The sequence below is a fragment of the Vigna unguiculata genome, chromosome 9 (assembly GCF_037176805.1).
Source record: "Vigna unguiculata cultivar grain cowpea cultivar isolate G323 ecotype 2 chromosome 9, ASM3717680v1, whole genome shotgun sequence".
Classification (NCBI taxonomy): Eukaryota; Viridiplantae; Streptophyta; class Magnoliopsida; order Fabales; family Fabaceae; genus Vigna; species Vigna unguiculata.
In genome coordinates this window covers 42,970,634-42,985,467 of record NC_140800.1, presented here as the reverse complement: position 1 = coordinate 42,985,467, position 14,834 = coordinate 42,970,634, and the positions used below count along the sequence as shown (strand labels likewise).

The window sequence follows — 14,834 nt, the reverse complement described above, 5'->3', positions numbered from 1 at the left end:
ATAACCAAAATACTACGAGAAAAAGTTTTTAATCTTACAGTTATATTAAAACCACTTTTACAATCACAAAATTTTATATCCTCCTTTTAGGAATTTAAGTATTTTTTAATTTTAATAAATATAAATTTACTTTTGCAAATATGATTAAGAAGGAATATTACAACAAAGGCAATAAATTAAATTTTGTAATAAAATCAATTAGCAACGAAGTCAATAGATATTATATATTTATAACTGTATATATTTGACTTGGTAGAAATAAGAAAATATAAGTCATGAATGCAACCTATATATTTTATTGCAATTTAACCAGTATTGTGAATAGAAATGATTGAAAACGGCCAACACAAGTTTTTTTGGATGATGTTGGATAAAAGGTCATAATTATTATGAAATATTGATATTTTTGAAATATATTTAAATATATTTAATGAAGTTACAAAAAATAAAAGTAGATTAAATTCCACGTACCTTAGATTCTTTTCTGTAGGAGCAGAGCAGATAACATCCATTTGCAGTGACGACTGCGGATTTCATGGAATCTGCCTTATTTGGTGCTTTTCACAGTCTGTCATTTTTTAAGATTCCAATGCAGCCAAAAGGGAAAAAGCCCACGATGACGTGCAACAATCACAGCCCCACACGTGGATTTACACTATTCTCCATGATTCTTTATTACATGACATTGAAAATATCTTAAAAAATGAACGAAAACTCTCCCATCTGAAAATAGAAGAAACAGAAAGGAAGCAGAAAAGTGTTGTGTGTATTGGAAAGTAATTGCCATGTAAGTATATCCATGAATGTTATGCAAAGAGAAAAGAGAAGATTAGAAAAAGAAAATCCAGTTAAAAAATTTAGTGCATTAGGGAGGTTCTAGTTCTATCCAAAAAATGGGGCCCACATTGTTTGCACTTTTCTTTCTTTTTCCCTTTCTAAGATGATGATCCATTCTTTCTCCTTTTCTTCTTCTCGAATTTGTTCCCTCACTTCTGTCCCCTCCCACCATCACTCCTTCTTGTTCCTAAATTCTCGCCTTCTCTGCCAATTCCCGCCATTACTTTTTCTCACATCAACTACTTCTGCTCTCACCCGCTTCCCAACCCAAACGCTCCTTCCATATTACAAACTTCTTCGGTAATCATTCGCAATTTTACTTTCATTGCTTTTTTTTTTTTTTTTTCTTTTCGCCTTCTTTCGAGTTCGGTTCTGAAAATTTGTATTCTTGCATAGGTTCCCTGGGTACCCAATTGAGAAAGATTGAGATTTGACTTCACATCGAGAAGTGGGTAGATTCAATATCCACAAATTCAGCTCCTACCGTCATCAAATTACTAGCTTGTTTGGAGTTTCATGGTTGTGTGTTAATCTGACGTTAATTGTGCTGTCGGTGAGAGGTTGTTTTGGATTTGTGGATAAGAGAAACATGTATTGCAAAATTTGACATAAAAGGACAAGAAAGAAAGGTAAGGTATTGTATACTGTTAGGTGTAAGATTAGAAAGTATAAGAATGAAGAGAGGGAAGGATGATGAGAAGGTGATGGGGCCAATGTTCCCTAGGCTACATGTCAATGATACAGAAAAGGGAGGACCAAGAGCACCACCTAGGAATAAGATGGCCCTCTATGAGCAGTTTAGTATTCCCTCTCAAAGGTTCAATTCAGGTGTTCTGCCACTCAACCCAAATATTTCCAGTAATACTGCTCCCCCTGCATCCTCAAGTCAGGTACTAATATTTGGATTCTGTTTCTGTGGCCATGCCTATGGTTCTCATTGTTATTGATATGATTTCGTGTGTATGTTTAGCATGAGAGTAGTTTATTTTGCCAATTAGTGATTCTGTTCTTGTGTATGTTCTTACTATTTTGTGCAAGAGATGGCTGTCTTTCTTTCTGAATGTTTGGATTGGAATTGGATTTACCTATTTGCAGGGGACTGTCCCTGAGAGGAATCATGTCTTTCCGGTTCATTTGCCATCGCAGAAACCTATTCGTCCAGTAGAAAAATGTCACTCTCGCCAATCAGAAGGGGCAAATTTGACTTCTTCTCTTGAACAGAGAAAGAAGGTATATGAAGAAGACTTTAGGGTTCCTGTATACGTTCATTCAAGGGTTAGTCATGGTCAGTGTAATGATAAAAGTGTTGAGAGTTTCGACAGGAAAAAAATCACTCATACAGGCACTAGGTATTTCGGTTGTTCAGTTGCAGGGCAAAGTGAGTATGAAAGGGTTCCCAAACAGTTTGCGTCCTCACATGTCAGGAAAGATGCGCGAGGTGAGACTGATGGTCTTCCACAAGTAAGTACAAGTAAAGACCAGCCATTAATGTCCGTCCGAAGCATATCAACGAGAGAAAATATTGACACCATAGTAAGGCAAGCCAAGGTAACTCCGAATCAAGAGTTTCAAGATTGTCATGTATCAAAAGTTAACAGATTTAGACAGGGTGATGCTTGCTTACGGCAGGACTGTGGAGTGGGGTCCCAATCCAATGACATTGGACATAGTGGTTCTCTTGTTCAGTCTTCAAGGAAGATTGGTAATGGAAATGCCGCCACAGCAAACCAAACCAATCCAGCTGAGGCAATCAATGACACTGGACATCATGATGCCAGGACGGGCAGTCTGATACAGGGTAGAAAACTAAATGGAAGTGACAATGCTTCAAAGATCTCCTCGGTAGACAATCTGTCAACATTGAAAATTTCACCAGATGATGTTGTTGGAATAATAGGTCAAAAGCAATTCTGGAAAGCTAGAAGAGCAATTGCCCAGTAAGTCATGTTCCCTATAGGTTGCATTGGCTGTTCCTATAACGGTCTTAAAGAAGTCTATTTTCCTTGTGAAATATTTTTTTGTCATATAAATCGTAAACTCTTCTAATTGATTGGACCTGACAATATCTTAATTGTTGACTATTGTGGACAAGGAAAACCGTACAGATTTAGATTACAAAACCCAAAAGCTCTATTTTTGGTGGAAGTTTGATATGTCCTCTGATTTTAGGAAACTGTTCATCACTGATTGTTGGTTTCTCCTTTTATGCATCTTTAGTTATATATACTACTCTATGCATGTGGACTGGATATTTTCATTTCAATTAAGGAGTTATATATGTTGTTTTCAAGAAAGAAAATTTGCTAGTCCTGAGGCACCTTCTATTTTTGAATTTTGTATATGTTCAAAGTCATTAGTGGGACATGACTATTGTTGTTTTTGTTGATGTTGTTGATGTTGTTGTTGTAAAATCAAAGTCCTTAATAGTGTTTTAATGGTGGATACTGGTTACAACAGGGCAGTGAGCAGTCTTAATATTATACTATGTTGGAGGGCACCCTTGTGACAGCATATCATCTCATGATTCACTGTCTTCTAGCCACGTTTCCTCTTGCTTGGTTCTCCATGTCACCACTGGGGCAAGTTTCCTTACACTACACTGAAGGACTTGAACTAAGAAGGGGACCAAGTAAGGCAGGATGACCCTTGATGTATGGTAGGGACACTTGGAGAGTTCGTGAACTGAGATTTTTATGATAAGGGGACTTTCGCCCTTTTTCTGTAACTTATCCAGTGTCTTCTTTTTCTACTTTTGAGAATTTTGGGTTGGGACTTATACACACTTTTGTTAGTCAGGTCGTCTTGCCATCTATAGCTTGGATAAATTTCGTATCGTATAGATATTTTTTGCATGAATTTGATGTATATGTGCTTATCTCCAGCCCCAGAAAAGAAGTTTAAAGTGAAGTTTTACATTTTTTCTAGAGTAGTTGATTTATTGTGACTGTTGAATGCTAATGTTCCCACAATTTGTTGTGTGCTCCAATGCTCCTTGTTATCCAGTCCTTATTCTGAATAGAGACAAAGAAATTGTTCAAATATTTATTTTGAATTATATAATGTTTTTTCTATGGTAATTTTAAATGGCCTTAGATACAAGTCTTTACTGTCTTTTAAACCATGTCAAAGGCTTTTCATGACACTACGATGGCATGTTAAATTTGTGAACCGGGTATGGTTATCATATTTATATCTTGTTAATAATATGTTTGGTCCTCCCGAAGACTTGTACGATTATATCATATAGATATGATTTTGATGTACATGGTGCGTAACCCATATAAATTGTTAACGGGAAGATATTTTTCTTAACCAGTTACCTAATGTGATTGGATATCCTTTGATTTGGTAGTTAGTTCTACGCCAGTGCATCCTATTAGCTTCAATAGCTTCATTTTCTGTTATTTCAATTCTAGATGTTTCAAATCCTTATTAGATAGATGAGTATTGTGCAATTTTCTTGATCCAACTCTTGTTCCTCTCTACAGTCAACAGAGAGTTTTTGCTGTCCAAGTGTTTGAGCTGCACAGATTGATAAAGGTAAATTATCTCTGCTACTGTTCAGCATCATGTGTTGGTCGAAAATGGGAAGCTTATTAGCTTCTCTTTCACGCACACTCTTGGAGTTTGTTCGTACTAATGAAGTCTTTTTTATGTTTAAACAGGTCCAACAACTAATTGCTGGATCACCAGAGGTTTTGCTTGAAGACGGCACTTTTCTGGGAAAGTCTCCTCCAAAGGGATCCACTCGGAAGAAACTTTCACTGGAATATGTTGTAAAACCTTGGCAACAAAACCTTAAGCGCAAAGATGATTCTGAAAAGTTAAATCATAAAATGGAATGTTCTGCAGAGAATGCAGTTGGCAAGACATCTCTGTCATCAGTGAAAAACGATAGCCACCTTTCAAACTACACCCCATTTCCAAGAAATCCACAACAGGCAAATGTGGGTGCTGACAGTGGAATGGGCCCTTGGTGTTTCCATCAGTCAGCTGGGCACCAATGGTTAGTTCCTGTTATGACTCCTTCCGAAGGGCTTGTCTACAAGCCATATCCCAGGCCTGGATTCACAGGAACAGATGGTGGAGGATGTGGGCCTGCTCCTTTTGGTGGTAATTTTATGAATCCAGCCTATGCAATCCCAACTTCTCATCAAGGAGTTGGGGTTTCACCACAAACACCTCCAGGAAGTCTTGCTTACTTCCCTCCATATGGCATGACAGTTATGAATGCAACCATGTCAGAGTCAGCTGTTGATCAGGGGAACCAGTTCTCTTCACTGGGTTCTCACAGGTATAATAATGGTCATTTACCTGGAGGAGAAGCTGATCATATCACAAACAATCAAAGCTCTTGTAATTTACCAACTCCCACAAATGGAGCATTATCACATGTCCTGAAATATCAGACATCTAAGGATTTTGAGTTGCAGGGGAGTACTGCAAGTAGTCCTGGTGAAATGGGACTGGGATTAAGCACAGGGCAAGTTGCAGAAGGAAGGGATGTTCTTCCTCTTTTCCCTATGGTTCCGGCAGAACCAGAGTCTATTCCTCGCTCTCTTGAAACCGGACAACCAACTCGAGTAATCAAAGTCGTGCCGCACAACCGTATATCAGCAACTGCTTCAGCAGCTAGAATTTTTCAATCAATTCAGGAAGAGAGGAAACAGTATGACTCAGTCTAGTAGTGATGGTTCAACCAGTTTATATCTAGTTTCTGTTCTTTCTTGAGTATTATGTCATGAAACAAGCTGTTTTATTGCATACTTTTTATCTTAGTTTTGACCTTGTTACAGCACATTGGTATGTAGATACACGTGGCATTTCAGAAATGGTCAAAATGTAATATTTATTGTATCTTGTTTCCATACATGTTCGTTCTACGCATAGGTGCTATTTTTCTTCTCTGTTTCGGGGGACGTTTTTTACCCTTATATTGCATTCTTTGAACTCGTAATCGTCATAGAAATATTACTTGTTAATCTACTTGATTTTTTTGGTCTAATGGATCAGCCAGTGGAAATGTTACTCGATTTTCATGTGATAACTTTGAGACCATTTTCTTCTCATGGGTAGGCATGCACGCCATTCCAATTGTCAGGGGATCTCTCTCTTTTCCTGTGTCTTGAACACAGGAGGGAACTGACTCAAACCCAATAATGTTGATGCATTTGAAAACAATTTCTACATAAACCTCTGATAAACTTGCTGGAATTCCGGAATCGAGATCGGAGTAGCCACTAGAGGAGCAACATCAAACAATGCACGTAGCCTCAACATCAATGTCCAGTTTATACTCACCACCGTTGCATGTGTTGGCGTTATTTATAAAATTGTGTGATTGTTTAATCATCTGACAGTTTGGCCGAGTGGTCTAAGGCGCCAGATTTAGGCTCTGGTCCGAAAGGGCGTGGGTTCAAATCCCACAGCTGTCATATTTTCATTTTTTTAATTAAAACTTTTATTAATTTTTATTTTTTAATTAAAACTTTTATTATTTTTTATTTTTTAATTAAAACTTTTATTATTTTTGCCATTGAATTTTTAGAACAATTTTTGCATATATTTTTTAACAATTTTTGCATATATTTTTTTTATATATTATTTTGTCTCTAAATTAAAATTTCGTTGTTTTTATTTCTTTATATGCGACTTTTGACATAATTACCAACTATTTTAAATTCACAGTAAGTTGCAGAGATAGTGATACAAGGCCTTTAAGGCTTATTTCACAGTTTTGAAATTTTAGAACAATTTTTGCATATATTTTTTTTATATATTATTTTGTCTCTAAATTAAAATTTCGTTGTTTTTATTTCTTTATATGCGACTTTTGACAAAATTAACAACTATTTTAAATTCACAGTAAGTTGCAGAGATGGTGGTACAAGGCCTTTAAGGCTTATTTCACAGTTTTCACTGCATTTTTCTATTTATATTACGTTAAGTTCCACGATAGTTCAAAGCACTTATAATGAATTGGTTCTCCTTCAAGTGTTTTTTCCAGGTCACAGTCGTTGCCAAGCTCCAGTGAATTAAAATTACAACCAACACGATGCCAAAAATCGAGTACAGAAAGGAAAAGAGAGTACGAATTGCATTGACAAAAGCTGGTGATTTGTGGGTTAACATACACAACCTTATTTAAAAGGAAAAACAGAGTGGTTTGAAAGATTGATGATGATGATGCAGTAATTGATATTATTTATGGATCAGGGACAGTAGGGTAGGTCTCGACCGGGCCCTCCAAAATAAAACATAGGTTCGACCCCTGGTCTGGCGGCATTTACGGCACTGTAACAAAAGGGCTCTTGAGCCACTGGACTTACATCTCTGGGATACTTGAGCTTAAGTGAATAATCCATAATCTTTATGTTCTGCATGAAGCATGCTTGCTGATATCGACCATTTCCGAACTCTCCACTACCCATTTGTGTTGTCGTGTGAGGCCTTTTCTTTCTTATGTTCGTGCTCGATACTTGTCCCCCCCACTCCACCGATGTCGCACTGTGTCTCAATAACCCCACAATTTCAGCTGGCCAATAACCCACTGGCACATTGTTCTTCAATTTCAGATACCAATTTCCCGAGTTTGGCTCCTAAAACATATGTACCACGTTAATCCTTTTACCATCAATTTTAACGTACTAATAATAATTCAACATTATCTCACCTGGAAGATTCCAACGTTAAGGACATACTGTTTTCCATAAAATGATGATATAGGTCCTATGCTAGCACCAAGCGCTACCTGCCCTGTTTGCACAAATCCTGAACATGTAAGATCGAAGCACCCAGTTGATCTGTATGAATCCCTCTGCAACACACACCCCCACCAAATCAAAAATCCCGAAATTACACCAATTTTTTACTTTCTCCTTTGCAAAATTACTAATATTTCATCCAAGATATACTTATATGTATACACTTACAGTCCAGTAGACGAAAAATCGGGTGGCCCCGTCACCATATAGCTTGGGATTCACCTGAATCAATAGCGGTGAGAAAGCATTTTTGGTGTTTGTGTTATTTACCAAGTGAGGGTTGTGATGCAATAGAGATGTAGAATACAGTAGTTTGTGAGGGGAACTCACCGTCCACCCTGATTCAACGCTGGCAAAATAGGGACCGTTGCTGTTCTTGAGCCAAATTTGAGCTGTGGTGAACTCGTCTGTCTGAGCAACCCTTGGAGTCCAAAGGTTGATGTCTGCTTGTGCTCCAATGTAGTTGAATCCCACTGTCAGAAGAAATGCTGACTGCATAACAATGTAACCTTAGCATCAGTTCTATCTACTACTAAAATTTAGGTTGCAGTAATCGATTTACCCTAACAGAATAAAAATTGGTCACATAGTGTTTGAGAAAATTACCGAGCGAGTTGGAGGAACATATCCATCTTCTTCGCCTGTTGAATTATCGTAGTGCTGTGGGAATTGCTGGCCAAAGATGTCCAGAGAAGTAGCTCTGAGTAAATCTTCCTTTACAATTCTGCGGATAGGGATGGTTCCTTTTGGACAACTTCCACTTTTCTGCCATGTCTGATATATCTGTGACTCTGAATCTTCTTCTGTGGTTGAATTTTCCAATTGTAGCAAATTATCAGGCATCATCTGCAAAATCCAATCGTTAAATGCTATTACTTACTATAAATTAGGATCATGATATCAAGAAAGACATCGATCATGATTACCACCACATCAACTTATTAATACAAAAGAAGTTGCTACGCTTCATTATAGTTATAAAATTGAAATATTATTATTTAAATTGTCTTTTTAATTTTGTAAATTTTATATGATTTTTTATGAATGCTATGAAGTTTTTAATTAAATATGTAGTTTAAGTGCCAATCTTTTATCTAAGAATTATAATTCAATATTATTATTTTTATTATAAAAATCAACTAAGAAGAAGACGAGTAAGACGACCTTGATAGTGTGGTTTTTTAAGGCTGGATGATCAAAAGCAGGTTGGTCATAAATGTTGACACAGTCAATAATATCTCCATCCTCACTCTGCAAAAAAAAAAAAAACAATGATAATAATAATAAATTTTATAACTACATAACATATAATAAAGCCTTTCTAATTTGTTATTACTTAGATTAGATATCATATGCACTGAACAAGTATTTTTAAATATTCAAAGCAGCATTGAAAGATATCTCTAACAACATATAGTAAAACTATTTAAATAGCATAATTTTTCATGAATTAGACTTTTAGAAATGAAATGCTAAATGAGATATTTCAGTCTCTATACAACTAAATTATAACTGATTAATTTTCCAAATAATCGTAATATTTTGCAGAGACTAGCAACAGTTGCCTACATTAAAACATTAATCACATATATTTTATGCCTCTATATAAAATTAGATTTCAAGAAAAATAAAATGCTCAAGTATTTCGTCTCTTATTATAGCAAATAACTAGCAACAGTTACTTACACTTTTTGCATTCAAATTCTTATTATAATATTTCCTTTATTTTTAGTTCTTATAATTCTATTTTGTGTCCATTTCACACCTCTACAAAATTAACGAGGACTAAAATTTTAATAAAATATTCACATAAAAAATAAAACAGAAAATATTTAGATATAAACACTAAACAAAATGACGCAAATATATAATTACTTAAATTATTTATATTTATTATCATCAAAGTTACTTTATATTTTATACAATAACAAAGCTCTCAAAATACATTTATTACGTTCCTTTTAATTGTCATATTTTTTATTTAAATTTTATTATTTTTAGAGCTCAGAACTATATTAGTTATAATTTTATCGATTAAACTCTTCAGTTTTTTAATTTCAAGATAAATAAAAACGTTTCATATTTCTTTTTAAGAAAAAAACGTAAAAACTAATACTTTATTTTAAAAAGAAAATATAAATTATTTCATGGTAAGAGAAAAAATTAATACTTTATTACAAATATAAAATTTATTACTCCGGCTAAATTTTTATGCCAAAAATATACAAATAAATTAAAAATTTGATTAAAAACTATGGCAATTAATAATTTTATTAATTAATTTGTAACCAAACTTTACATTTTGGACATTAAGAAGACAAATACTTTCTAAAATATTGAATGGAACTTAAAAACAATTTCAATGTGTCAGACCATACTTAATTATATATAATTATATGTGATGCATTCATTCTTCAACTCTTTTTTTTTTATACTTATCATAAAAATACTTAATTTATAAAATATTGATATTTCGATCATGACAATAATTTATAATATTTATATCGATAACTATAATATATATTATTTTAATTTATATATATGTATATATATATATATATATATCATATTATATTTTATCCGTTTCAAAATAAGTATATTAATATATCTAATATGTGTCGTATGTCTGATAATATTTATGCACCACAATTAAAGTCACTTTAAAAATTTATTTTAAAACTAGACACTTTAATAACTTCTATATTGTATTAAATAATTTCACTATTTAATGACTTTTTGTCGGGAAAAGTCATGTAACTTCGATTCATTAACTTTTAGGAAAGAAATAATAATAAGAAACAAATAAAAATAACTAAAATTAGTGACTTTTTCCCTCCAAAAAAATTAATGAATTTGCTCGTGTTTCAAATTGGAGCTTTGTCATGATTAGCGCTAATCTCTTTTACTTTTTTTAATAGAGATACGCTAGTTTTCAGGGCTATAACTTTTTTTATCAATTTTTAACTGTTTTTTATTGAGTTAAATATGTTTTTGTTTCTTAACTTTTAGTTAAAAATAGAATTAGTTTTTTTTCAAATCTTTTATTTAATTTAGTCTCATAATTTTAGAATTGTATAAATTTAGTTATTTTAATTAAATTTTGTTAAGTTTATTTAACGTTTCAAACACGACTCATAATAACATTTGAGTTATTTACATTGTGTTGAACATATTTCAGCTTCAATGTTAGTTAAGAAACTATCATGAAACGTGTTTGAAACGTCAAATAAATTTAACAAAATTTGGTTAAAATGATTAAATTTACAAAGTTTTAAAATTTGAAAACTAAATTGAGCCAAAGTTTTAAAGATAGACTAATTTCAATTTTTACGGTAAGTTAAATGACCAAAAACATATTTATCTCTTTTTTATTTTGTACTTTTGAAATATATTACTTTTTATATTTATTTTTTTAATATATTTTGAAAACATCGAAGAAGATAATAAAAAAAATAGTAGAAAATTCAAATTTTAGTCTTAGATGAGAAATTTAGTTTTCTAAAAAGCATTAATATTAATATTTGATTTATCTATACTATTATATAAAGAGCATTTGATATATGGTGAAAATATTTTTTTTCAATTTTATCTTTTAACTAGTAATTTTTTATTAATTTTACTTTATTTTATAATTTTATCGTTTTAATAAAATATTATTTCTAGATAAAACTATTTACAATAAAATTATAATTTTATATTCATCTTCATAATTATAATTTTATTATTAAAAAATAAAAAAGGTGAGCACATAGCTTGAAAATAAAGAATTTGAGAGAATTAAAATCTGAAAAAAAAAATGTAACAAAAAGAGTGAGAGAATGATGTAATTGCAAACCTTGATGGTTTTCACAGCAGGTTTGTTGAGTTGCTTCAATTTGGCCTCAATTTGTTTTTCTACAAATGATGATGGCTTTGCGTCAACGTTGAATGTGATGATACACAATGCAAAAAATACCCAAAGGAACAAAATTGTAGCCTTTGCCTCTCTCATTTCACTATTTTTTTTTCTCTCCGCTTACGTGCTAACCTACACAAATCTACAACTTAAACTTGCATTCCTGTGAAGTTTAAATATCAACCACTCATTTATTCATGCATTTATTACCAAGTTATTCTTTTGACTTTTATACCTTTCCACCTATATATTCTTTATTATAAAAATAAGTTATATACACGTATATTTATTTTTTGAGTTAAATATTTTTTTAAGTCTCCAAATTTTAATATTTAAAATTAAAATTCATCATTTATTTCAAATTTTTTAAAATTTTAATTATGAATTTTAAAAATAAATAAATAAAATTCTTCTAAATTTTATTTCCTTCGTTGTCGTTTGATTTCTTCTTTCCATTTGTGCTGACCCACAAGATAACATATTTCTACAACTTAAACTTTTGCATACGTTTGAAGAATAAATATTAATCACTCATTTATTTATATAGTTATTACAAACTTAGTTCTTTTGTACTTTTATACCTCTTTCCCGTTAATTCTATTGATTTATTTATTATTATTATCATTGCGTCAGAAAAAAAGTTTAATGCAAAAATTATTAATTACAGTTCCTCTTTCCCTTTTTCATTCCCAGTTTCTTCATTCAAATTTGTACTGTTTATACTTGTTGTAGGTTTAAAAGTAAATTAATTATTATTTTACTCATTATATAATTATCTTAGAAAATATTTAAAAATAATTAAAATACAATTGCAAAAATGAATTGAAATTTATGTCTAGCTACATTAATTTAATAATATGAATAATAGAGTTGACTTTTATAAATTAATTATTTGACAAATAAATTCCTGCTTTTGCATTATTTATTAGTTAATAAAATTTATTAATTTATTGTATGTCAGCTCATATTGATCATCTCTCGTATCCAAAAAGTAACATTTATCTCATTCATATTTATATGTTAAAAACGATGCTTAATTCATAATTTGGTTTTAATTTTATCTGAATTTTTAAAAGATTTATAATTTTTTTTTCAATTCAGTATTTTAAGTTTTTAAAAAATTTTAATTTAATTCTTTAAGTTAAATTATCGTTAATGTCGTGTTTGTACATATCATTCAAATGTTGATTTTTTTTTTAAATTATTTTTTAAATAAAAAATTGTCATGTGTCTAGGGATGTCAATATGGTAGAAATATCCATTCCATCCTCGTTTCCATATTTGTGTGGATATCCGTTATGCGTTATCTGCATATTTTTTTTAATATTTACGGATACCCACAGGTATTTACAAAAAAAAAAATATTTAACAACATATTTTAATCATAAATTCAAATAAAATACAATACATAACATTCATAAGTTTCAAACAAAGTCCAAATAATCAATTTAAAAAGTGTTGAATGACAGTTTAGAAAGAAATATAGATTTTTTAAAACCAATTGATAAAAAATAATGACTCATTCAAAATAAATGTCATAATATTTTAATCATATTTTTTTATTTTTTTTATTTAAATTATAGTATAACGGGTACCGATACTATGATATCCGTACTTATCTGTTAACATGTGAGTATAAAGAATACATGTACGGTTATCCTCATGTATCCATTCACAATATTTATTTTCTACCCGTTGCGAGTTTTATCTGCGAATACTCACAAGTGCATTTTATTGACATCCCTACACGTGTAAGGCTATGGTTGTGCCACTGACGTTAACAATGGGACGTGACACTACCACTGTCATACGACACAATCATGATCTGTCATGTAGCAAATTTTGTTTAAAAAAAAAAAACTGTTTAAACATGTACAGACACAACATTAACATTAATTTAACAAAAAATATCAAATTGAACATTTAAAAAAAAAGAAATTAAAAGATAAAAACTAAAAGTCTTTATGAATTTTCAAATAAAATTAGAACATCAAATTAAGAATTAAAACTAAAAACAAACATCGAAAGCAAGAGACGAAGGGAAGAAAAATTTTTGATAGTTACATTTCCAATTTTGTAATTTTAAAATACGAGGAAGATACACATGAATATGAAATATACACTCAAAACGAGAAAATGTTTACATCATTTAAATATGTTATAATGTAATGTTAGAATAACATTATTTTATATTGTTATACACTAAAATAAGATAGAATGTTATCTTTGAGAATAATTCATCTCAGTCATTTTTAGAGATCCCCACTCAATTTTACTTTTATCTCAAAAATAACATTTGTGAATCTAATTAAAAAAGAGAGAATATGTTAAAAGTAAAATCACAAAGAAAAATAAAAAGATAAAGTTTAAGTAAAAGTTTAACCAAAAAATTATTAGAGTCTAAAAAAAATTTGGCACTTATTTTGTACAAAAATGTCTTTTAATAACAAACAAGATGATAATCAAAGATAAAATGAAGAAAGTTGAAGATTTTGATAAAATGAACGAAGTTGAAGATTTCCATAAAGTTAATCAAGTTTTTGGCTCCACCAAGAATTTTCAAGAAGAAAAACACACACACAACAAAAAAGAGATCTGACTTAAATCTAAACAATACTTGATTTGAATAAATTTCAAGATAATGATATGATTAAGGACTAACTTTCCAAAAAGAGATAGTGAGAAAGATGTTTAAAATTTCTCTTCCATAATTTTATAGAAACTATTGTAAAATTAGTTTGAACTTTATGTAAATGTTAAATTTTGTATTTTTTTGTTCATCTTAGTACTCAACTTTCCATAACTAAACATTTTAATTATGATACTTTTTTGCAACTCACATTTATTTAAATGTAAATGGGGTTTAAAACCTTATAGAAAATACTCACAATTCACATTTGTAACTATGATTCAACAATTATCTATAATTAATATTCATATTTGCAAGTTCAATTCATATTTTTGTCAACTTTTAACATGTCCTATCATTAGAGATAAAATTGCATTGCACTGATATTTAAAATCCAATCAGTGTGTATTATAGGTATCCATCAATGTTTGAATAATTTATAACACTTTGAATTGAGTAACTCTTCTTCTTTCTAGTTTCGTCCTATCAACAATTTTATATTTATTTGAACATTTGGTTCTCAGTATGTGAAAAATCTTCGAATGATTTCATTACTGAAATAACATACTAGTAAGAAAAAATTGTCAAAATCTAGTAATAAAAATATCATTGTTCATTTTGAAATAATTTATTGTATTGCAATGACTATATACCATAATAAAAATTCTAAGATCTAAGACATTTTATAAGTAATGAAGTTTAGAATTAA

The 14,834-nt window shown here is 30.8% G+C and overlaps 2 protein-coding genes and 1 non-coding gene across 5 annotated transcripts; 2 read left to right on the top strand and 1 right to left on the bottom strand.

Moving 5' to 3' along the window:
* The first annotated feature begins 756 nt into the window (after window positions 1-756).
* On the top strand, window positions 757-5,694 carry LOC114163078 (protein EARLY FLOWERING 3-like). Of its 3 annotated transcripts, none has more exons than XM_028047149.2 (6): window positions 758-1,137; window positions 1,234-1,727; window positions 1,933-2,385; window positions 2,467-2,774; window positions 4,326-4,377; window positions 4,503-5,694. In XM_028047149.2, the coding sequence occupies exons 2-6, from the start codon at window positions 1,512-1,514 to the stop codon at window positions 5,520-5,522; spliced, it is 2,049 nt and encodes a 682-aa protein (XP_027902950.2). In that variant the 5' UTR covers window positions 758-1,137; window positions 1,234-1,511; the 3' UTR covers window positions 5,523-5,694. The 3 variants fall into 3 exon arrangements, with proteins under 3 accessions (XP_027902949.2, XP_027902950.2, XP_085523013.1); XM_085666887.1 differs by having other exon boundaries at window positions 2,446-2,774; XM_028047148.2 differs by having other exon boundaries at window positions 757-1,137; window positions 1,933-2,774.
* Window positions 5,695-6,192: 498 nt separating this feature from the next.
* On the top strand, window positions 6,193-6,272 carry TRNAL-UAG (transfer RNA leucine (anticodon UAG)). Its single transcript has one exon. It is a non-coding gene; the product is annotated as a tRNA-Leu (tRNA).
* A 582-nt stretch (window positions 6,273-6,854) lies between these two features.
* Window positions 6,855-11,626, bottom strand: LOC114164469 (protein neprosin-like). The gene is made up of 7 exons (XM_028049158.2): window positions 11,437-11,626; window positions 8,766-8,852; window positions 8,208-8,447; window positions 7,932-8,093; window positions 7,770-7,823; window positions 7,511-7,654; window positions 6,855-7,436 (listed from the first exon to the last, which is right to left on the bottom strand). The coding sequence occupies exons 1-7, from the start codon at window positions 11,590-11,592 to the stop codon at window positions 7,050-7,052; spliced, it is 1,230 nt and encodes a 409-aa protein (XP_027904959.2). The 5' UTR covers window positions 11,593-11,626; the 3' UTR covers window positions 6,855-7,049.
* Between the last annotated feature and the right edge of the window lie 3,208 nt (window positions 11,627-14,834).